At 34.9% G+C, this 24,742-nt stretch overlaps 1 protein-coding gene and 1 long non-coding RNA gene across 4 annotated transcripts in view; one reads left to right on the top strand and one right to left on the bottom strand.

Annotated features, from left to right (window-relative positions):
* CHD1 (chromodomain helicase DNA binding protein 1) overlaps positions 1-24,742 on the bottom strand; it is a 78,178-nt gene that overhangs the window by 45,406 nt on the left and 8,030 nt on the right. For 2 of the 3 annotated variants that reach the window (XM_058726283.1, XM_058726298.1), the window contains exons 3-8: positions 23,024-23,081; positions 6,463-6,664; positions 5,401-5,508; positions 4,282-4,346; positions 1,491-1,640; positions 1,090-1,361 (exon numbers count right to left, since the gene is read on the bottom strand). In XM_058726283.1, the coding sequence (XP_058582266.1) occupies positions 1,090-1,361; positions 1,491-1,640; positions 4,282-4,346; positions 5,401-5,508; positions 6,463-6,664; positions 23,024-23,081 (855 nt within the window). The remainder of the gene's footprint in view (positions 1-1,089; positions 1,362-1,490; positions 1,641-4,281; positions 4,347-5,400; positions 5,509-6,462; positions 6,665-23,023; positions 23,082-24,742) is intronic. The other variant, XM_058726292.1, reaches the window with a different exon arrangement.
* Positions 1,591-16,764, top strand: LOC131509964 (uncharacterized). Its single transcript, XR_009260832.1, has 2 exons — positions 1,591-1,660; positions 16,501-16,764. It is a non-coding gene; the product is annotated as an uncharacterized LOC131509964 (long non-coding RNA).

The following is a 24,742-nucleotide window of genomic DNA, read 5'->3' as shown; positions in this document are numbered from 1 at the left end:
AAACTGCCATGTCCAAAATCATTATGTTGGAGATATCTGCAGCCCTCATGTTCAATGTAGCTTTATTTATAATAGCCAAGACATGGAAACAACCAAAGTATCCATCAACAGGCAAAAAGATAAAGAAAATGTGAGATACACACACACACACACACACACACACACACACACACACACACACACACACATATATATGATAGAATACTAACTATTCAACTACAAAAAAGAAGGAAATCCTGACATTTGCAACAATGTAGAACACCACTGAGGGCATTACTCCAAGTGAAATGTCAAAGACAAACAATGTATAATCTCACTTATACATGTAATTTAAAGCAAACAAAACCTCATAGAAAAAGAGATCAGAACTATAGTTAATAGAGGCAGTGAGTGGATGTAGGTTGGGGGGGGGCAACGGGGGGGGGGGTAATGATGTAGATGCATACAAACTTCCAGTTATAAGACAAATAAGTAAGTATTGGGGATATAAAGTACAACATAATGACCATAGTTAACACTGCTGTATGGTATATTTAAAAGCTGCTCAGAGAACAGATTCTAAATTATCATAAAATTTTTTTTCTTATTCTACCTATATGAAATGATGGATAAATAGAAACTAAACTTATTGCGGTAATCATTTTGCAATATATGTAAGTCATTATGATGTCCACCTTAAACTTATACAATGTTCTACGTCATATCTCAATAAAACTGAAAAGAAAAAAAATGCATGTCAAGATAACTAAAAATAACCTACATAAAAACATTTTGAAATAACCAAACCATTTATAAAGTTGAAAGTACCTAAATAACACCTATTATTTAGGTATAACAGAAAAACTCTGATACATAAGTTAAAATGTTTTCTAATTATCTGCAGTAAATCAAGTAAGGTCAAGTGAGGTTAAATGGATCATTTTGTGGGGAGAAAATACTCAGGCTAAGAAAAGTATAGTTTATAACAAGTAAAACAGAAGAAAAGCCACCCTCTTGACTTTCAAAACTGAAATAACTTCAAGAAATACTTTATTTACTCTAGTAAATCTCACTGAAATAATCAAATAAATATGTTTTTTAAGAAAATACCTCCTTTTCTCCCAATCCGACAATCCATAAAACGTTCTATTGTTTCAAATTCCTCTTCCTCAGGTTGAGGAACATCCTCTCCACAGACTTCCAGTAGGTCATCGGAATCTGTTTTCATTTCTTCATCTTCTTTATAGCTAACATTGACAGTTGCTTGGCGACGAGAACTTCTTTTATCATTATCATAATCTTCTTCATCATCCTCCTCCTCAGATGAATCAAGCTGTCTCTTTTTTTGTCCAAGAATTTTCTTTCCATTTTTTGCCTTAGATCTAAGGAAGACCAAGAGATAGAGGTGTTTTACAGAAACAATGGCATAAAACAAGACATGCGACACCATATACAAAAAGAGTATCTCTGTAACCAACAATTTCCAGCATGAAATTGAGAACTATACTTACCTATTTTGAGGTTTCCTGCTTTTAACTTTGTTTTTTGGCTCATAATCAGATTCTGTTTCATCACAACTGCTTTTATCTCTTTCTTCTTCAGATTCTGAATCTGAGCCAGATTGAGATGGAGATCCTGACCCAGACATTTGCCAATCTTCACTGTATACAGAATATACAAAGTATGTTTATTTATCCTTATATTGTATAGCACATTTTACCTCTTATAAAAATACAAAAAAAATCAAATAAATTATGTTTTAGTTAATATAAAAAAATTGCTGCTTTCATTTACACTAACATATTAAAATGTGTGTAGAATAAAAAAATGCTGGAAAATATTCTTCATACAGTTCTAACTCCAGGGTTTTGTTAATCATTTAGTTATACCTCAATGAGTGGCAAATAAGTAAATGTTATTCTGATTATCACTACGAACGAAAACATGGAAAGATAATTTAAAGAGTCAAAGGATTTAATTTTGAAAATCCTGTATAATTATACTTGCTCTCTCATAAAAAAAAAAGATTCTAATCTCTTTCATTTTAATTTTCTGGAGAGTGTGATTTTTAAAAATATACACTCTGGGCGCCTGGGTGGCTTAGTTGGTTAAGCATCGGACTTCAGCTCAGGTCATGGGTCTGAGCCCCACATTGGGCTCTGCGCTGACAGTGAGGAATCTTCTTGAGATTCCCTCTCTCTCCCTCTCTCTGCCCCTTCCTCACGTACGCTCGCTGTCCCTCTCTCAAAATAAATAAGTAAACTTAAAAAAAAAACACACTCTGGAACTTATTTTTAAAGTAATACATGTTCATAAAGAAACCTAAAATATACTCAGTATAGAAAAATGTAATAAAGAAAAAAAACTAGCGCATTTTAACCAACATTCAATTATTATCTTAGCTTTATTGCTAATTTGAGTCTATACTCAGTCTATTCAATTCTAGTAAACATGTAGAGAAAAATTACTGGATATACACATTAATATTCTGCTATAATATCAACTTCAAGTGGAAGATACACATTAAATTCTTATATATATGCCCTAACTAGTCTCACAGCTACTCTTCTACTCCACTGCTCTGTACCTCAAGCATCAATTATGACTATGCTAAGGGTTCCATAAGCAAGCACATATGATAAAATCTGGTTCATGGTAAAACCGTAACAGGGAAGTAATCCCTTTTTTATCTTGAGATCTTCTGAGTGTATGCACACTAGAAATAGCAACAGATAGGTAAAATATATGAAAATGTCTCCATATTTCTTATAATACACATTATGACCTTTATACCTAACCAAACCTACCCATCATCCCAAATCACTAGTTTTAAAAATAGTCCTTGCCTGCACCTATGCCAAGTTTAGAAATTACTAACTCAGCAGAAGAGTTATAGAGCTGATGAGACACAGTAGTTGAAAATGTAAACTAGTAAACTTCTAGTAAACCAGGAGACAGATCTGAGGAAATTAGCCAGGATGTAACACAGCAATAAAGGAATAAAAAACAGGATACAGTAAGATTTACACAGAAGATGGATGATCCAATAGATATCTACCACAGACACAATCCAGTAAAAAAGATATATATTAAAGTAGTACCAGGGATATTTACAAAATGAGAAAATGTCCAGGGATACAATGACTGGATTTTCAGAAACTAATAAAAGATAGGAATCTTCATGTTAAAGATGTGTAACAGGAGTGAATAAAGTGGAACAAATAAATAACAAATCCAAAGGTAGATATACCAAAGTAAAACTGCAGGACAGCCAAGGAAAGTAGAAAAATAAGACACAGACAATGGAACAGTATTTTTGACAAAACAAGTGAGAAAAAAACTCAGACCAAGAGCACATGGGTTGTTTAGTCGGTTGAGTGTCTGACTCTTGATTTTGGCTCAGGTCATGATCTCATGGTTCACGGGATTGAGCCCCATGTCAGGCTCTGCATTCACAGAATGGAGCCTGCTTGGATTCTCTCTCTCCTTCTCTCTCCCTCTCTGCCCCTTACCTGCTCATGCATGTACATACACTCTCAAAATAAATAAATAAACTTAAAAACAAAAAAACAAAAAAAACCCAGACCATCTAAATAAGTGAAAATCTGAAGTACTCAAACACGTTCCAGGTCAAGATCTTGAGGAAATTATAGTGAGTCTCTAAATGAGTTCTACAGGAAAGTAAATTTCACATGCAGATTAAAAGTAAGATAGCTATTAACAAAAATTTAACAGAAATACCCACTATTTATCATCCACTGGTCCTACATTTCTATGTAGGTTTCCCAAGTTATTAATATTTTCTGATACTATGACTAGGCGGATCTCTCGAGTTTTGTTTTTTTTTTTAATGTTTATTTATTTTTGAGACAGAGAGAGACGGAGCATGAACGGGGGAGGGGCAGAGAGAGAGGGAGACACAGAATCTGAAGCAGGCTCTAGGCTCTGAGCGGTCAGCACAGAGCCTGACGCGGCGGTTGAACTCATGGACCATGAGATCATGACCTGAGCCGAAGTTGGACACTTAACTGACTGAGCCACCCAGGCACCCCCGGATCTCTTGAGTTTAAAAACACCCCTCTGGAGAGAGGGATCACAGACAATAAACAAGTGGCACAAAAAAATCTCAGGTCCTCACAGAAAGATAAATGTTATGGATTAATGGTTTAAATTAACCTAATAAAATGTCATGAGCCAAGAATTTACAAAAGTCTACTTTTGGCAATAATTTTTCATAAAAGAAACACAAAATCAATAGGGTCTTCCTGATATGAAAATCATCAATTGAACAAAATAACATACTCTTTATGTTTTTTCCTTTTGACTTCATTTGATGAGTCATCAGAATCTTCACTGCTTGAAGAATCCTACAGAGAAAAAAAAAAAAACAAGGTCAATGCTATTAATGATTAGAATTTGACCATGATATCAAATTTTTGCTTGTCATACTATTTAACATTCACTGTGCTAATAACACTAACTGTAAAGCTTTTTTCCCATGTTATATTTATATCATTAGCACATAAAGTAATTAATAACATCTTTATTACAAATTTACAACAGCCACTAAAATTAAGAAAACATTACAATCCACTATCTTTAGAGACCATTATTGTTGCTTAGTATGGCCTTCAAAAGGAATTCTAATTGTTGGTATGTCAAATTTTGATTCAGTATTTTTCTTCCCCATTAGCTTTTTTTTCTTTTAATTTTTTTTTAACGTTTATTTATTTTTGAGAGAAAGAGAGAGACACAGAGCATAAGCAGGGGAGGGGCAGAGACAGAGAGAGAGAGAGAGAGAGAGAGAGAGAGACAGACAGACAGACAGACAGACAGAATCTGAAGCAGGCTCCAGGCACTGAGCTGTCTGCACAGAGCATGATGCAGGGCTCAAACCCACCAGGCACAAGATCATGACCTGAACCAAAATCGGATGCTTAACTGACTGAGGCACCTAGGTGCCCCTAGACAGCTTTTGATATAGTTCTTCCTAAATGTTTCCATGCAAATATGCAGGTGTGCTTTTGTGTGCATAGGAACTATACTGTTTAAAGCTGTAGCCTGTATTTTTAAAAACATATTGAGAATTCTGTTATTCAATATGAGTAACAAATATGGTTTAATAGACAAATGTGTATATCTGTGCACATAGTATTCACATTTAGTTTATTTCCAAGTTTTGCTGTGATACACAAATGCACATACACTTTCACTGGTTATTTTGGATTAATTCCTAAAATTGGAATTATTGGATAGCAGTATATTGATACTTCGAGGCTCTTGATACATATAAACATAGTTATTTCCTTCTCCTTTCAAAACATTTACTATTTCTAATAATTTCATAAATATCTACACCTAACTAAATGATGGCACATTATATCTACTTTTAAAATAAGAGCTTTCATAATGAAAACTCACCTCTTCTGATCCACTATTAGATGAAGCTTGATGCTGCTGCTGCTGCTGCTGCTTCTTGAGCATTGCAGATCTCTGAACAGCCAGAATACTAGGGCTAGATTTCCAAAACTATCATAAAAAGAAATATGAACTAGTGAAGGATGAAGTTTTGAAAAAAAATTTAACAAGGTTAAATTACTGAACATTTTCACTGCCTCCAAATAATAAATTCAGACTATTTTCCTTACGTTATATGTAATACGGTATTATAGCAATTAAACTTCTGAGCTTAGTTGCATATAAAAAAACTTGTGTGCTGAGACAAACAATATTAATCAACATATTCTTTGATGTGGAATATTATTTTCAAAAAACAAAGTGACAATATGTGACACCAGTGCTACTCAAAAAGTGCCCAGTTTTTTAATTGATGTGAAGATGAAGAGCTTGTGTCAGAATGCAAATAAACTATGTCACTAAGCAGTTTCAGTTCAACGAACTTTTTATTTATTAGATAGCAAGACTGCCTCCATAAAAGAAGTGTTAATGTATATCCTGGCCCAACCATCTTATCATGACTGGTACTCTAAGTAACACTACTGTATTCTATTATGAGGTATAGACAGGTTTTAGTAAATCTTACAGAAGCTTTGTTCAGAGGGACCCTTAGCCTATCTACCAAGTATCTTCAAGGAAGCAAATCGATTAGATTCGCCTGCTATTAGCAACAAAGTATCTCCTTTGAAGATCTTGAAAGGAGAGATCAGACACACTAAGATTAACAGAAAGACCTCACAAAGGCTTTAATTTTTATCCATGAAACAATAAATATTTATGAAATTCAGTTTATGCCTTAGAAAGTTGTATTTGTGTGTTTATTTTGTACTTGCTTGACAGCTTCTCTTCCAAGCCAATTAACCATTTTTGAGATATTTAACCACAAGTTTAAGAATCACTGAAAGTAATTTCAGTGTTTAAAATTAATGTTTTCTAAAAGCTAGATTAAGAATGCTATAAACCAATGTTATAAATTTTCCCAAAGTAGTACAAGAAATCTACCTTTCAGAATATTGTATTTATTACCTCAGCTCCATCAACTTTCGGTGGTTTTGCTTGGACTTTGTTTTCTCGGGAAGTGTCTGACTCAGACTCTGACTGACTGCCCGATTCAGATCCAGATTCAGAGTCACTGCTACCTGTTTGGCTACTGCTTCCATCACTACTGCTTCCAGAACTTGAACCAGATCCAGAGCCTGAAGCTGACCCAGAATCATCATCCGACTGGCTACAATTTGAAAATAAACAGATTTCAACCAAAATTTATTAGGAATTTAATTTTCCTTAAGTCAGCAGAAAGCCCCAAAGCATTAAATTGTATGTTATATTTCAACTTTCTACAGCCAAACAAATAGAAAAAAGAATTAATGTTAATCTATAGTAACTGACGTACTTGATAAATTTAGTACAATTTTGGCAAAAACATAAGCAATCAGACCACAATCTTTCTCAAAGATAATGAGCAAAATCTATCAAATTACAGAATTCTGGGCTACGAACTTGGGAAAACAAGAAATTGAAGGCATAATCCTTATCCTTAAAAGGCTATTTAATATTTAACCATAGTAAATATAATGTAGAAATTGTGTGAAAAAAAAGGATACACATCCTGAAAATTCTCACAGTCACAGGTAGAAAAAAATTTGTAGCTTCTACTTATTTTCAAATTTATATCTATGTTCTTTCATTCCAGGGGAAAATAATTTATTGATATTAAGCTATGATCAAATACAATTTACTGAAAGATAGAATCAGTAATTGCTTCTCTGAAGAAATCATTGAATCTGTCATGGTTCCACAGCAGTAAATATGAAATAATAGTAAATTCTCACAATCTTTCTTAAACTCTGTATATGCACTTATGAAACAATTAACAGTTCACTGAGAAACTACCTTTTTTTCCTAATACTAATTTTCAGTCCAAAGTAACCTAGAAATGGTCTGGCCTAAACAGGTGATTGTGTAAATTACTATTATTTCCAAGGCCGTTTATTCACAAAGTATTTACATATGAATTGTTGAAAACTAGGGCATTAAATTTTTTACACACATAGTAGACTCAGCTTTTGATATAATTTCACCAGACTTTATGACAAACGACAGGTAATATAGCTTGTGTATACACAACACGGCTAAATTCAACTTCATGTCCTCCGCTGTAATTTTCAGAAATACCACCAGATGGAGGTATTACTCTAGGGAAATAGATTGCAATATTAAAAGTAATTCATTTATAAAAGTAATATCTCCTTTTCTAGAGCAAGGAGTTTAGTATTCACATGGAAACACAGACATAAAAATATGAAAGAAGACTTTTGATTCCAAAAGTTAGATATAAATTAAAATGCTCAAAGTGTGAACATATGCATATTTTTAAAATCTGGGAATCTAGAGGAATAAATGTTTTTCTTCACAGAAAACAGTAAGCAAAATTTGCCTTTTAATGGCTGTGATACTAAGATCACTTTTGCCACAATTTCTAACCAATGGTCACATGGCTCAGAGATCAAAAACAACACAATGCCTTTTAATTAATAAATAAGCAAACAACAAACCCCACTTACCCATATTTTACTCAGGTCCCTTCTGAGAAATTTCAGCAAGAATAGTAAAAAGATATTTTTCCTGACACAGAATTTTGTTTCTCCATTAACCCACTAAGAGATAACTCATTTACTCAATAAATTTTACTAAGAGGTATGTTATTAGACTGGGAAAGACTAAGTTTTACCATTAAAAGAACCTCTAACTTGGTATGGAGAGATGACAGTCATATCTACCAATAAATGCTGTTCTGTGCTATTTTTAAGATAACAGATCCAGGCGTATGGGGAGCACTGAAGATACAAGCAAGTCTAACAAAAGTAATTGGGGAACACTGAGAAAAAAGTGCAGTTGACAGAAAAGGAGTATTAAGCAGAGGGGTATCTCTGTGATTTCTTGTAAGCTTCTTGAGGATACCATTTATTTTTTCCAGAGTACCTAACAATAGCACCTTACACAATGAGGGTGCTCAATAGATACTTGAAAAGCAGACACATGAGAATGACTGAATTTGGGGGACTATCATGGGCCTATATTCTTGATTATGTCTTGATTAGCCATTCCGGATGAATGGCTGGTCAAAATTCCTTGTTAATATAACAAAACTCTAAGTGAAAGTGGGAATATTTCCTTTCATACTCTTCAGGTAGAAGTAGTTCTGGATGGAGATAAAAGCAAACAGCCTGAATCTAGGTTACTCTAATGACACAGATTTATTATAGAATGTCTTCACCTTATGCATTAGAAGCACAAAGAATTTATTTTACTTAGTTGCTTTTTGTTCGATTAAGAATATATACAAAGATTAAGTAAGAAATATCTTACATACTGTCACAGAACAATCTCCAGGATATAGTTAAATTAAAAAAAAAAAAAAATACATGAGCCTGGGTGGCTCAGTCGGTTGAGCGTCCGACTTTGGCTCAGGTTATGATCTCACGGTTCGTGGGTTCCGGCCCCACGTCGGGCTCTGTGCTGACAGCTCAGAGTCTGGAGCTGCTTCGGATTCTGTGTCTCCCTCTCTCTCTGCTCCTCCCCTACTCACACTCTGTCTCTCAAAAGTAAATAAAGATTGAAAATAAAAATTTTTTTTAATTAAAAAAAAATCCAAAATACAAAACAATGTTTTATACTATGCTTCCTTTGTATAATGGAAAAACATACATATTTGCCTATATTTTTAAAAAAAGGAATAATGGCAAGATAAACCAACAATTAAGTTAAAAATGGTTAACTACAGAGGGCGGGACAGAGGGAAGAGTAGAAGGAACAAGGTCTGAAATGAATCATCAGATTCAAACCATGTATATGTTTTACATAAGTTTTTTAAAAATAAAATCCTAAAAATTTCAAGAAAAATTGACACAGGTTTAGGAAAAAATATCTATATTGAGACATAAAATTATGAGCTAAAATCGGTGACTAATGTTTCCCTAATAAAGTAATTCTGTTTCAGCTCACTGCTATAAGATGCTCTTTCCAGAATAAAAGTCTGGGCATGGCCCTCCTTTTTTTTTTAAAGTTTTCAGTGTTTCTATAATAAAGTGCAAGTACCTATGAGGCCTTTCAGGAATCTGTCTTTGCCAACCTATTTCCAGCCACTTACACCTTTAGTTCTACAAATGGTAAACTATTTGTACTTCTGAGAGCCGGTTTCTCTTTCTACTTCCTGCTTTTGTACAAGTACTTCTCTTTTTTCCCTCACTATATAATTCCTACTTGAGCCTCATCTCAGAGGCACTTCTCCAACAAATCTCTCCTGACTCCAGAGTATTCCCAAACCAACTGTAAATTAGGTATCCTCCCTCAGCACTCCCATAACACTGTATACATACTACTATCTTGGCTGTGAGTACACTATGCAATGATCACTGTAGTTCTGCTTTCTTTCATGGCTTTTTTTTTTTTTTTGGTATCTCATCTTTAATATTCTATCATATCATATGTTCCTAGAGTGTTGAGATTTTTACTTGTTGCCCTTTACACCAAACAAAGAACTCAATATGTTTGATGGGTGGGGCGCCTGGGTGGCTCAGTTGATTAAGCAACCAACTCTTGATTTCAGCTGAGGTCATGATCCCAGGGTCATGGGATCCAGCCCTGCGTCAGGCTCCAAACTAAGTGTGGAGCGTGCTTAAGATTCTCTCTCCTTCTGTCCCTCTCCCCTACTCATGCTCTAAAATAAAAAAAATAGGGAGGGGGGAGACACCTGGGTGGCTCAGTCAGTTAGGTGTCCAACTCTTTATTTTGGCTCAGGTCCTGATTTCACACTTCATGGGATGGAGCCCTGCAATGGGCTCTGCACACATGGACAGTGTGGTATCTGCTTGGGATTCTCTTTCTCCTCTTTCTCTGCCCCTCCCTCACTCAAACACACACATACATGTGTTCTATTTCTCTCAGAATAAACATTTTTTTAAAATGATGGGTAGATGGATTTCCACATAAATCCAAGATACATGGGTTAGAATTCCTGTATAAAAGTCACAATTATATCTGCCTACAAGAAATACTGCTGAGCTCTAACATTTTATTTATTTAGGTAATAACCAATACCAGTAACTTTTTAAACATAAGCCACTTACAATGAGAAAAAATGAAATATGGCCTTTTGTAGCAACGTGGATGGAACTGGAGAGTGGGATGCTAAGTGAAATAAGCCATACAGAGAAAGACAGATACCATATGGTTTCACTCTTATGTGGATCCTGAGAAACGTAACAGAAACCAATGGGGGAGGGGAAGGAAAAAAAAAAAAAAAAAAGAGGTTAGAGTGGGAGAGAGCCAAAGCATAAGAGACTGTTAAAAACTGAGAACAAACTGAGGGTTGATGGGGGGTGGGAGGGAGGGCAGGGTGGGTGATGGGTATTGGGGAGGGCACCTTTTGGGATGAGCACTGGGTGTTGTATGGAAACCAATTTGACAGTAAATTTCATATATTAAAAAAATTAAAAATAAATAAATAAAGGAAAGACTAGCTGACAAAAAATAAATAAACATAAGCCACTTAAGAGTTATCCTTATTATTTATATTAAATCTCACTAGCACAATAACAATAAAGCAGTAGTTACTAGAAACACTGAATTCTTTTCCTCACCTTTCTCAATGTACACAAGAAAATCCACCGTTAAGTTTATAGGCACTTTGATAAAATTATATTGTTTCTTACAGTAAATTAAATAGAAACACAGCATTTAAAAAATAAAAGAGCAATTCAAATTAAAGTCTTTTTTGGGGCTTATTTTTATACTCAACTTCAAATATAAACAAGAGAGCAATAGAATGAATTACCATATATCTAAAAACCAGCTTCACAATTACCAACTCTTACCAATCTTGTTTCCAACAATCTAGCTTCCCAAAGACACACATCTCAGGCACTCTAAAATTTTATCCATAAATATTTAAGTATTAAAAGTATTATAAATGAACACTATTTTTAAATATCCAAAAAAACAGTACTATACCTTTAAAGCATGAGTTACTCCTGAACATTAAAGGTTCACACATTGCACTTTTATCTTTTTTTTTAAGTTTTTAGTTAAATTCTAGTTAACATACAGTGTAGTATTAGTTTCAGGTGTACAACAGAGTGCTTTAACACTTCCATACATCACCTGTGCTCATCACAAGGGTACTCCTTAATCTCCATCACCTATTGCACGCATCTTCCCACCTGACCTCTTCTGGTAACCATCAATTTGTTTTCTATGTTAAAAGTCTGCTTTTTGGTTTGCCTTTTTTTCCCCCCTTTGCTCATTTGTTTTGTTTCTTAAATTCCACAGATGAGTAAAATCATGTTGTTTTTTTTTTTTTTTCTCTAACTCTTTAAGTCTTCTTAATGTGACAGTTCCCTCTTCCTTTTTGCATTCCCTTGCAATTTATTTTGTGGAAAATATTAGGTCGTTTTTTCTGCTTTTTCAGATTTTGCTCACTGTAACTCTGTGGTATTAACATATTTTTCTGGCCCTATTTCTTGTAAACTGTTAGAACAAGAGGTTCAGATTCAACTTCAGCTTTTCTTTTAGCAAAAATATTTTTAAACAGTTGTTGTGGACTTAGAAGAAACTGAAGTTTGGTTGTCTCTTTTTAAGTAAAGATAAATTTTAGTTGGCATTTTCAGCCTTATCCATCCATTACACAGTTCCCTATAACCTCTACACCTAATTTTTTAGCAGCCACTGATCATATGGCTTTATCATCTATTCATTTAGAGGCAGTAAGATGGTGATACACCATTCTTCACTTACCCATTATATCATTTATTCGTTAATTAACTTTCCCTCATGTTTGTTAACCTTAAGTTACAGTTCATACCTGAAAGCCATTTTTATTTGTTTTCCTTATATTTGCTAGTTTTGTGAGTTAAGTTGCTAGCACCCTTTCAAAGTTGACGAATAGTTTTTATGTCTCATGAACTCATGGTTTTGAATTCTTTGATAAGTTTTAATCCACTATATAATTCTTCACGTCCAAATTGTCCCATCTTTAGCCCACAGGAAATACTTTATTAGTTCCAGAGTCCTTTTGACAAGACCTCAAGTAGTCTTTGATAGCTTCCTTACTTTCTTGTCTGACAAGATGAACCAGGCTCATCTTGTGTATTTCCTGCTTCAAAATGTCATCCAGCCATTTCATCAAAATGCTTTTGTTTAGATTAGAACTTAAATTGCAATCTGAGTACTAGGTGAGTCTATTACTATGGGATTGGTCACTGTTTTTAAGATTGTTTTTAATGGAATGAACTAGTAACATACATTTTTAAAGACAATGCATTAAGAATTTATACTAACATTTCCAATTTAAATTTGTAGGTTTTTATTTTTTCGGTTATATATTTATAGTATCACTTGGGTTGAGTTTCTTTGTTCCAAATGACATTAAAATTATTTATTTCCTTACCTGAGAATGTATATAATAGCTCCAAAATGATACCTTATTAATAACATGATTACTAAATGTTAAAATCTCTTTAAAATTCTTTTGTCCCAAGAATAATCCTAGAATCAAATTATTGCTTTAAAACAACTGAAATAATTTATTGCTGTAGAGCCACCAATTTGGTTACTTAGGATCATTTGCCTTTCTTCATTTTAGATACTTTTTACTCATTTTGACTTAATTTTGCTTTGTTATTTACTTGGATCCAATGTGAGGGCTACAGAAGTTAAAGTCAAAATCTACTTTCCATCTTTGTCTCCTCTACACTATGTCGTCTCCCCCTATAGTTCTTTTTTAAAGTTCTAAATGTACTTTCCCTTTTCTTCAATATAAGCAAATTATGAATAAGGATATATTTGTATATATCTCCTCTTTCATAAAAAATCATTAACATATTTACACTCTTAAATGATATATATACATTGTATTCTGGAGATCATTCCACAGCAGATTTGTTTCCTCTCCCTTTATGCAACTACACATACTCCATTTTGTAGATGTATCACAGTTTCACTTTGTCCCTCAAAGATGAATATGCTTTGCTTCCAAGCCTAAAAACATGGCTCACTGCATACATCTTTCTGTATTTGACAGCATATGTTTTGATTTGCTACTTATCAACCAATGTAAACATATCCCTTTAAAGTTTCAAATTTTATAATCGCCTAGCACCCAGATCCTGATAGCTAAGTACTATTCCACACTTAAATAAACTGGGAGTCCTTTGAAAAATGGCAGATTCCAGAGACAGGGAAAGTACAAGACGAACCTAAACTATCCTGCTATACCCAAAAGCGAAAGAAAGAAAGAAAGAAAGAAAGAAAGAAAGAAAGAAAGAAAGAAAGAAAGAAAGAAAGAAAGAAAAAAGAAAGAAATGGAGGCATTTCAAAAGAACAGGAAAAAACAAACAAACAAACAAACAAACATAACAGGACATAGGAGCCAACTTGAAGAAGCTTTCATTGGCAAATCTGACCTAAGCATAGAAACAGTCCATCAAAGGTTACTACCCAGTAAATAAAACAGGAATCCTCAAGTCCATGCTGATAATAAGTAGGTAGGTAGGCAGACAGGCAGAAATAAAGACAGTGGAGAGCTCTGATAGGGCTCTGACCACCAATTGGTCAATATGGCCAGGAGAGCAGTGTTAGAAAATTACCATTTTCAATCACCAGAGAAATACTAGTTTGGGCGAGAATCATCAAGAGACACTAAATCTAGGGATAGAGTTTGATGAGTAAGATACCTGCACAGTCTCAAGGTGTCTTCTTAGAAATTGTTTTCTGGTGTAACTGATAAATGAGAAACCAGATGAAAAACCGGAAACCACCCTGTCCTGGTAATCGAAACAAACATAGTGAATAGGGACCAACAGGCAACATGAGCCTCCAGATATATCTGAGAAAGATATATCACCACTTACACAGTACTCCAGCCAGGGATGCATGTGGTATGGGATGCATTACTTGGATCTAATCCAAAGTGAATAGAAGACAAGCCCAAATTAAGAAATATATTTTATAAAATAACTAGCCTATCATCTTCAAAATACTAATGCCATGAAAAACCAAAAAGGAAGTGTTCCAGATTAAAGGAGATTAAAGAGACATGACAGCCAAATACAATATGTGATCTCAGACTGGACTCTATATGGAAAGATGACTAGGATTGACCAAACTGACTACTGACTGAAGATTATTCTATCAATGTAAATTTAATAACTATACATGCCTTATGTAAGGGAATGCCTATATTCTTGGAATACATATATTCTAAGGTGTAAAGTGGCATGGTTTTTCCAATGTGCTCTTAAATAATTCAGGAAAAATAAATACGTATTACGTATACATCACATATATAAATATAAAGGCAAAAAGTTAAAGTAGCAAACCTGAGCAAAGGGTATATAAAGAATTTCTTGGTACTATTTTTGCAACTTTTCTGCACTATTCCTTAGTGCTCCTACTCTACTCATCCCTCACTTCTCCAATCAAGTTATTCTAAATCTCCACCCAGATTACATAAGACACCTAGCAAGATTTCTGGCAGTGGTACATGATTAAGATAGTTGTATAGCCTGGATATTTTACTTAATTCTACCCCTACTTTCTAGGACTCTAACAGACTCTAAAAATATGTAAGTAAACAGTACTACCACCTCTTGGCTTTTTATTCAAAATATCATAAGCCTAATAAGTCTTTCAAAGTTGTCTTATTCCTTCCTCCTGGTTTCTCTGCCTCTACTTTTCTTCTTTCAGATTTTTTTCTTTCTCTAAGTCATCTAATTTAAAATTGTTTGGGGGCTCAGTCGGTTAAGCGTCCGACTTCAGCTCAGGTCACGATCTCGCAGTCCGCGTGTTCGAGCCCCGCGTCGGGCTCTGGGCTGATGGCTCAGAGCCTGGAGCCTGCTTCCGATTCTGTGTCTCCCTCTCTCTCTGCCCCTCCCCCATTCATGCTGTGTCTCTCTCTGTCTCAAAAATAAATAAACGTTAAAAAAAAAATTAAAAAAAAAAAAAAATAAATAAATAAAATTGTTTGGGGGAGGGGTGCCTGGGTGATGAAGTTAGATGAGCGTCCAACTCTTGATTTTAAGCTCAGGTCATGATCCCAGGATCGTGGGATCAAGCCCTGCATTAGGTTCTCCATGCCTGCTTAGATTCTCTCACTCTCTGCCCCCTCCCCTTCTCACGTGCTCTCTCTCTTTCTCAAATATAAATAAATAAATAAATAAATAAATAAATGTAAAAAAATAAAAATAAAATTGTTTGGAGGAAAATAATTTTGAGGAAACAGAAAATCTAGAACACTGAATCTATTTCCCACATGGTCACAATTGTCTATATCCAAGTAGCACTGGTTCCTTCCAATGATGCACATAATCACCAAATCTCTGCATGACCTTCACTGGTCACCTCCCACAAACAAGTGTCTTATATTCAGACAACTTCATTCATTTATGTTATTGGCTTGGACCCTATGGTCCTTTCTCTCATTTATACTCTAGTTTAGACAAAACTTAAAGTAGCTCTTCACAGATTTCAAAATATCTTCATCACTATACTCTAATTTATCCATACAACACAGGGTCCCAACTTTAAGGAGACTTAATTCCATTGTCAAACACTTATTTTCAATTCCAATCTCACCCTGCTGTCCAGAGACCCCATATCCCCTGCAAATACCCCTGTGCTGCCATGTTTGCTCAGAGCTTACTGCTCCTAATGCTGGCTTTGAGGTCTTTTTTATTGCTGGCACAATGAAGTCTTCTTTGAAGTTTAGCAGTGTGCCTATTTTTTGCCCACTTGCACTATTTTATTTAGATTTTCATATGTTTGTGGGTAGGAAATACTTTACTTTAGGAGAATCTTTTAGCTTAACCTAGCATATGACAGCATAGCAACACCTCCTTTATCTGCACTCAACTCTAGACTCAAATCAGTCCTTTAAACTAAAAAAAAAAAACCACCAAGACCTATAATGGGTACATGAAAAGAATATATTCTCAAGTGAATAAACAAAGATTCTTCTGTATTACAAGAAAAAGAAGTCTTCAAGTATTTTTTGCTTTTTTATCACAGGAATTGGAAACTAAGTCTGCAATGGCACACAAAGGAAGAATGAATAAAATAATCTAAGAAAATGGCAACAAGGAGCAGCTGCTTCCCTTACCATCAGATCGGCAACAGAAGAAACTGGCCCTGATAAAGGACTAGGAATGGACTGACAAAGTCAAGAAACTGTAGGTTAGACTCTGGAAAGATAGGGAAGGAATGCTATAGGATACACTGATAAAAGGTAAACTGCTTTTCCACAGAAATATTAATAAAAGATTAAATGCCTGACATAGTAATACATAAACAAACAACTATATTTACTATGCTAAAGAACAAACATACTGCACTAAATTCTCATTTCAAGCCTTGTTCCCTCTCCTAATTACTGTTTTAAGATCAATACCATTCAAAAGGAGTTCTTTGGGGGAAGTTTTGAAAGAAGTTTTTGACAAATAATTATGGGGGAAATTCAGGGCTAACCTGATTGAATGCTCTGAAGTTTAACCCTAACCTATTTTTTCCTAGCTTTCTAGCTCTTTCTTCTCATTGTTAATTATATTTATATATGTACACCCATTAGACAAGCCTCAGGTTTCTGCACATGGAAATAATAAATATACTTAAGGATTACTGTGAAGATTAAGAGATGTAAAGCATATAGTCTGATGTATTGTGGGAATTCAATACTAGTAGATATCAGAAATTTAAAAAAAAAAAAAAAATTGGTCTTTTTCCTGAAGTTTCCTTGAACTTCCTACTTCAAGTTCTGCTTTAAGCTGTTCTTCAGACTGTCATAATTATAAATATATAAAGTGTCTATGAATAACACCTATGATGTACTCAAGTTTTCAATACAAATTACTAACAAGGATAAACAGGGTGATTACTAATTGGTGCTATGTGCCAGAACCTGGATTCTCATTTAATCCTTTCATTTTTTTATAATAAATAAACTGAGGCTCAGAGAAGGATAAGTGAAGAAACCAAATACCAGTATTGTAACAAGTGTACAAATTATGAACACATGTGAAGAAATGAAAGAAAATTCAGAAAAATAAAATCCACTGATTTCTTAGTATAAGTGATTATTTTAAAGTAACTTTTTATATTTATGCCTTATGTACGTTGTCTACTTGCTCCTCCACACTCACCCAGTATCCATTTTGTTTGCCCTTTAGTATTGCATAACTGTTGTCCAGTTTTCATTGGTATACACCCACCCAGCTAAAGATTAGGTTTCCTAGTCTATCTTTCAGCTACATGTGGCCATGTGAACAGGTTCCAGCCAACGGGATATGGCTAGAAGTGATGTGGGATTATTATGTCATAGCCTTAAATCTTCCCCTACCCTATTTTGTTCCTGTGGTCTGAAAACGGCAACTAGTAGAGCAAAAGCAGCTATGTATTAAGGATAGCAAAACTGTCCCACTAGTCACAGTAACTGAATAACCTCAAGGAATAGAGCTCACTTACCTGAGAGTGGAAAAGAAGTGACTATGTGAGCCCCTGTGTTTTGAGGTATCTAGTATATACAGCACTTTAACAGATTCTCTACTTAACATACTATAATAACGTTTATGCAATAAACACTTTTGAAAGAATAAGTTCTATACATATACAATGTGAATTCACTGGCTCATCTCTTCAATTAACAGGAGTTTTTAGAAGAGACAAAATACCATGGTAAAAAGTAAAACTTATGAGAATCAAAGATATAAAGATGCATTGATTTCTGATTAAGGAACTAGAGGTAAGGGAAATGGAATCAAGGGCAAGGCTTTATGGAAATAGTCATCTTAGAACTCACTGGTAGTATTCCCCATAATTTTCCCTCTAGAGAATGAGTCATCTCTGAAGTAACTGATAATCCACTCTAAAGTTACTCAAAAATATATTCTTTATGTAACCTTCTCCAATTTCTTCAGGCACATCACTGTACCAACATACGTGTTCACGATATTTTGGTCATGTTATTATTCTTTCACAATATTACAATTATTTTTATGCATGTATCTCTAACTACATCCTAGAATTCATTAAGTCAGGGACTTCATTTCTGTTATTTTTATAGACTGTTATCTACTTCAACGGGACTAGAGAAACAATATGGAAACTAGTAGGTATTGAGGAAATACTTAAAACTAAGACAACGAATTGGTGGCCAAAGGCAATGGCTCTCAAACTTTCTGGACTATGACTTACACATTTTATATCATGAGGCAGTGCACACATGCACATGCATGCACACATAGGCATAAAAGTGTGACGAACTACTACTGTACAAAAGGCACACTGTATTTTCTATTCTAGTTTACACTATCCTCTCTCAGTAAAAAAAGAACTGTTCATAATCCTCTAACATGCTGCAACTTACTATTTAAAATATATTACCCTAGAACAATCATTTAAAAAACGAGAAGAGTTTGGCATCAGGCTCTGTGCTGACAGCTCAGAGCCTGGAGCCTGCTCTGGATTCTCTGTCTCCCTCTCTCTCTGCCCCTCCCCTGCTCATGTTCTGTTTCTGTCTCAAAAATAAATAAAAACATTAAATTTTTTTTTTAAAATAAGAGTTCATCTAGGTAACTAAGATCAGACTACCTTTAAATTCTTTAAAATTACATTGTATTAGAAACTGTTACCCAGCTTATCTTTCACTATAAGCCATCAGATAAATATTAAAGGTTTGAGAAAATATGGAATGTATCTATCCATCTGTATGGTTCTGAAAACCAACTAATGTCACTGTTTGTTAGACACTGAACATCAACCCAACAGTTCCTTTTAGCATTCTAAATTACAAATCCAAGTCAAAATTTTACTATAACCTCACAATACAGTATGCTTCTACCACCTTAAAGTTTCCAGTTGCATAAATAAGAATAAAACTGCTAGGAAGGGTCACATTTAGCATCACTAATTTCAAAGATGACTAGGTTTAGTCATGTTGAATATCAGGTAAAGACAGTAAACTCAAGAGTTTCTCTAATAAATATTCAGGGAGACAGATGAGAAATAAAGGCTACTATATATATTTGAAAGTTACTAAACAGTAGTTTCATAAAACACATAAAATCTGTTGTTAATATTAATGACATGACACAAATCTAATTCTGTAATTTATAACAAGTAGATAAAGCTTAACTGATGACATTTATGTTTTCCCCATAAGTATTTCCTACCATAAGTCTAATCTATGTAGAAATTAAGACATTTCAAAATAAATGAGTGGGAGAATTTAGAAATTAAACTAGATCGCCCATGAGATGAAATGTGTTGAAGCTAGATGATGTGTACATGAGGGTTCATTTTACTACTGGTCACTACTTTTGCATATGCTTAAGATTATCCTCAACTTTTAACAGTAATAATAAAATAAAATGACTATATTTAAAAGTTTAATTTTAAAGAGATTATCCGGGAACACCTTGGTGGCTCAGTCAGTTAAGCATCTGACTCTTGATTTCAGCTCATGTCATGAGATCAGCCCCACATCAGGCTCCACATGTATGAAGCCTGCTTCAGATTCTCTCTCTCCCTCTGCCCGTCTCCCTCACTGGCGTGAGCTCTCTCTCTCTCTCAAATATTAAAGAAATAAACATTCAAGAGATTATCCATTTGATTAATTTGTTTTAAAAAAGATTTTCGAGGGGCTCCTGGGTGGCTCAGTCGGTTGAGCCTCCGATTTCAGCTCAGGTCATGTCATGGTCATGAGTTCAAGCCCCAAGCTGGGCTCTGAGCAGACACCTCAGAGCCTAGAGCTTACTTCAGATTCTGTCTCCGTCTCTCTCTTCCCCTCCCCCACTCACTCTCTCTCTCTCAAAAATAACCATTAAAAAAATTAAAAAAGAAAGATTTTTAAAACATGTATTGTATATACTTTTTATTACTTTAATGAATACTACTGCAAAAACTAAGTTCCCAGCACTATATGCTTTACTAACAAAGTTATTTATAGTATTTCATCAGTCTGCAGATACCCATGGGAGTGTACTGCACACAACAAAAAACCTCCACTTACTGTGAACCATTCAATTAAAAAAAAATTTTTAAGTAAAATCACCAAAGTAGTATAACATGACTAAGACAAACTACCAAACCCTAAGTCAATCCTTTGCTATAAAATACATACAAAAACGGTAATAAAGAAATTTACATTTTTTGTACTCATGTACAACTAATTGTAATTCTTATAAAATTTCCTTTCATATACTTCTTATTACTTCAGGATTTACTCATTTAGAAATGGGAATATTGTAGTAGTTTGCATCAAATGGCAATAATCATATTATAATCTACTTCAAGCACAAAAATAATGGTCTCCTTTGAAGGAATTTAGACTGCAACTCCACTCTTCTCCAATGGACCCATTTCTTTACATAATAGCTCTCCAGCACAGTATTTACTGCCATCTAACCAATCATTTTCCTGGGTATAAAAATTTCTCTTTGCTTTTTGCCTAAGCCTGTCAACACACCTCACCATCATAAAAGCCCCATTATCAAGACTTTTAACACATAAATTCTAAGATCTCTTTAAAAAACAACAATAAAAAATTTCATTCTGACATTGGGCTTGATGTAGAAACTAACCATTTGTCTTACAATTAAACTTCTCTGTCTCCTACCTTCAAATTGATGCACACTGTCATTCTGTTTGTACCGACTATAACCACCTGACACTGCCAATACTTGACTTAGGGGCATCTGGGTGGCTCAGTCGGTTAGGCATCCGACTCTTGGTTTCATCTTAGGTCATGATCTCACGGTTCATGAGTTCAAGCCTTGTGGTGGACTCTACACTGGCAGCACAGAGCCTGCTTGGAATTCTCTTTCTCTCCCTCTTGAAAGAAAAAAAGAAAAAAGAGAAAGAAAGGAAGAAGGGAGGGAGAGAAAGGAAGGAGGGATAGAGGGAGGGAAAGAAGGGGAGAGGGGGGAGGGAGGGAAGGAGCTCCCCACTATTTTTGGGCCTTATGGCTCATCTCCGAGAGTTACTGTAGACATTGGATGCCAGAAACCAGTACTGTTTAGACAAAACTCTCCATGTCTTTGTACTTTAATCTCAATGATAACTTAGATCTCAATACAGCCACACCAAAGAACTTTCAAATACAGTTTACCATTTACTTAAAGTTGACTAAGTAATCACCTCGTATCACAGTGACAGATAATATATCCTTAATTATAAACAGCAATTTTCTCAGTCATTCATACATTAAGAACTTGATTCTGGTACAATAAATTTCTAGACTATCTCCTTAAACCAGTGGTTCTGACCAGTCTATTCACATGAGTGATTTTCTCTCAGTACATGATGCATTGGGGCTCCTGTGTGGCTCAGCTGGTTAAGCGTCTGACTCTTGATTTCGGCTCAGGTTATGATCTCAAGGTTGTGAGACCAAGCCCATGTCTGCCTTCCAGTTGAGTGTGGAGCCTGTTTGGGATTCTCTCTCTCTCTCCCTCTCTCTCTCTCTCTCTCTCTCTCTCTCTACCCCCCCCACCCCCCTTCCTTCTCTCCCTCACTCCCCTGCTGGCACTTATTTGCATGCACACATGTGCTCTCTCTCTCTTCAAATAAACATTTAAAAAAATAACATGTTGCATTTATTCAGCTATACTTCTTTTCTCCCCTTCCTTCATTTGGGACTAAACGTCAGAGTAAAGAACTGCAAAGGTAGCAGGTCCAACACATTCTCTTTATTAGGAACTTACACTTCTTTATTGGGGGACTATGACCTCTGCAAAAACTTTCCTCTCCATCCCACTACTGAATATATACCATTTGTTCTTCCTTTCTTTCCAAACTACATCATTTCTTATCATCAAGATTATAAAAGTTGAAGAGCTCCATGAAAACTTTCCCTATAGCCTATTATTTACTCTAGTAATTCCATTTTCTTTCACCTCACTTGTATACCTATAGGTTCCATGAATTTGAGTATATTCACTTACTGCACGTTAACACCTAGCTATTCCATTATCACCTCTAAATCATAATAATCTTTCTTCAAGTTAATTTATAATTTTTAAATATGGCAAGATACTGAATGATTCCAGATAAATAGCTTCTCCTATATGCATATGAACTTAATATGCATACAAATCTTCTGGGAATCTTTGTTAAAATGAAATTTCTGATTCAGTACATCTGGGACACAGGAGAACTTTTAGGGTGAAAAAATCATTCTGTATAGTAATGGGGTGGAGGATAAATGATTCTGTGCATTTGTCAAAACTCATAAAACTGTACATCACAGAGTAAATGTAATATATGCAAATTAAAAAAAAATCAACCCATGTGACTGAAGAACACAGAATGGAATGTAAACTGTGCCAAATGAATCTAACTTTATTACAAATTTATGACAACCACACTAAAGGGGGTGGTAGGAAGAAGCTAACTTTAGTAACTTTAGAAAACAGTGTTTTGACTAGAAACCGTAAGGCTAAATATATTACCAACTGTGTAAATACGCTACATAAACACTGTATTCTAGCTGATAATTTTTTTCTTCTGGGAGTATGGCCTAAAAATTCTGAAACTGCTTTACCTGTATATGAGCTTGAAGTGCATGATGGGATGGTGGATGGTAGGAGCCAGCTTTCTCTCTGAAGGAGATTGAAGTTATAAAGGAGCAAGAAAGGAAGGTTAGGATGAATCCTGTAGTACAGAATTAGAGTTGGAGACATCAGTACGAACTCATGTTTACCTTAACATGCATACTGATAGACACTGAAACTACAGATAGGCAGATATAGGTAGTTTAGTATACATACATATACTACATAGCTCTGTCTGCTTTTTCCACTGAGAGGACCTGGAAGCAGTGATAACTGCATAGTAACGAGCATACCTAGCACCCAAACCTTGGTTTCTAATACCCTTGTCTCCAACAAAAGGATCCAGAGCTCTTTGGAAAAATGGCTGGTTCTAGGGCAAAAGGATAGAAGTATGTAACAAGGACACAGTGGCCAACTTGAAAGTCAGTTCCCAATGGGCAAGGCTAGAATAACCTGAGCAACAGAATAAATAATTTACTGGATTATAATCCAAAGTATAAAATACATATACATGAAAGTCCAGGCTCATATAAATGAATGACTGAATGAATCGAAGAGAAGAATTCTTTACAGAAGAATTCTATTTAATATATGTAGATAGTCCCTCCCAGCAGGAGATGGAACTTAATTCCAACCTTCCCCCCAGCCATGTGAGAGACGGCTGGACATATGGTACCTTGCTTCCAAAGAATACAGTATGGAAGGAAAAAAACAGTAACTTAAACTGGAGAAGTATGGCAAATATTACATTGGCTAAGTGATGAAGGTTAACATCATCAGTAATATCATGTGGCTATTAATGCTTCCCATACTATGTGACTAGAAGAGCACTTCATCTCTGATATTCTTTCTAAAAACTGATAACCCCAGTTTACCCTAATAAAACATCAGAAAAATTTAAATTGGGGGATATTCTATAGGATACCTGGCCAGCACTTATCAAGACTGTTAAGGATATCAAGGAAAGACACAAACTCTCACAGACCAGAGGATACTGGGGACAGTTGACAACTAAATGCAACATGGTACCCTGGATTGAATCCTGGAACAGAAGTGGCATTGATGGAAAAACCAATGAAATCCAAGTAAAGTGTGGAATTTAGTTAGTAGTTTTTTAAAAAAGATTTTTAAAAATGGCTAAAAATCTGGTTTCCCCTTCTGGAGAGTAGGAATCATAATACTGCATACATCACAGGAATTTTATGAGAATGAACTATGATAAATTCATGTAATACACTGTGCACTATGTGCACCATGCCTGCCTCAGTAAGAATAAGAGCTCAATAATTATTGCATGCCATTAATATTGTTTCAAGAGATATGAAATGTATTCAACCTCTTGCTGGCATGGGCCATGACACCATCTTTTGGGGGTTCCGGGGGAGGGGGGCAGAAAGCATGTGTAGTAACAACAAGTTCAATAACAAAAAAAATAGCAAGGCACTGAATGACTCCAGGCAAAAAGCTTCATCTACATACATATGAATTTAATACGAACACATGATCACTTGCGAATCTTGTTAAAATGAAGATTCTGATTCACGAGGGCTGGGGGTGGGGATGGGGGAAGGCCAAGGTTGTACATTTCAAACAAGCTCCCAGGTGATGCTACTGGTCCAAGGACCACAACTGGAGCTTTAACTTTTCTATTTATGTATTTTTTTAAATTTTCTGTAAAAAAGGTAAGAAAATTTTTTCCATCTATTCTT

Source organism: Neofelis nebulosa, chromosome 1, assembly GCF_028018385.1.
Source record: "Neofelis nebulosa isolate mNeoNeb1 chromosome 1, mNeoNeb1.pri, whole genome shotgun sequence".
In the NCBI taxonomy this organism is placed as follows: domain Eukaryota; kingdom Metazoa; phylum Chordata; class Mammalia; order Carnivora; family Felidae; genus Neofelis; species Neofelis nebulosa.
This window is presented reverse-complemented; position numbering and strand designations above follow the sequence as displayed.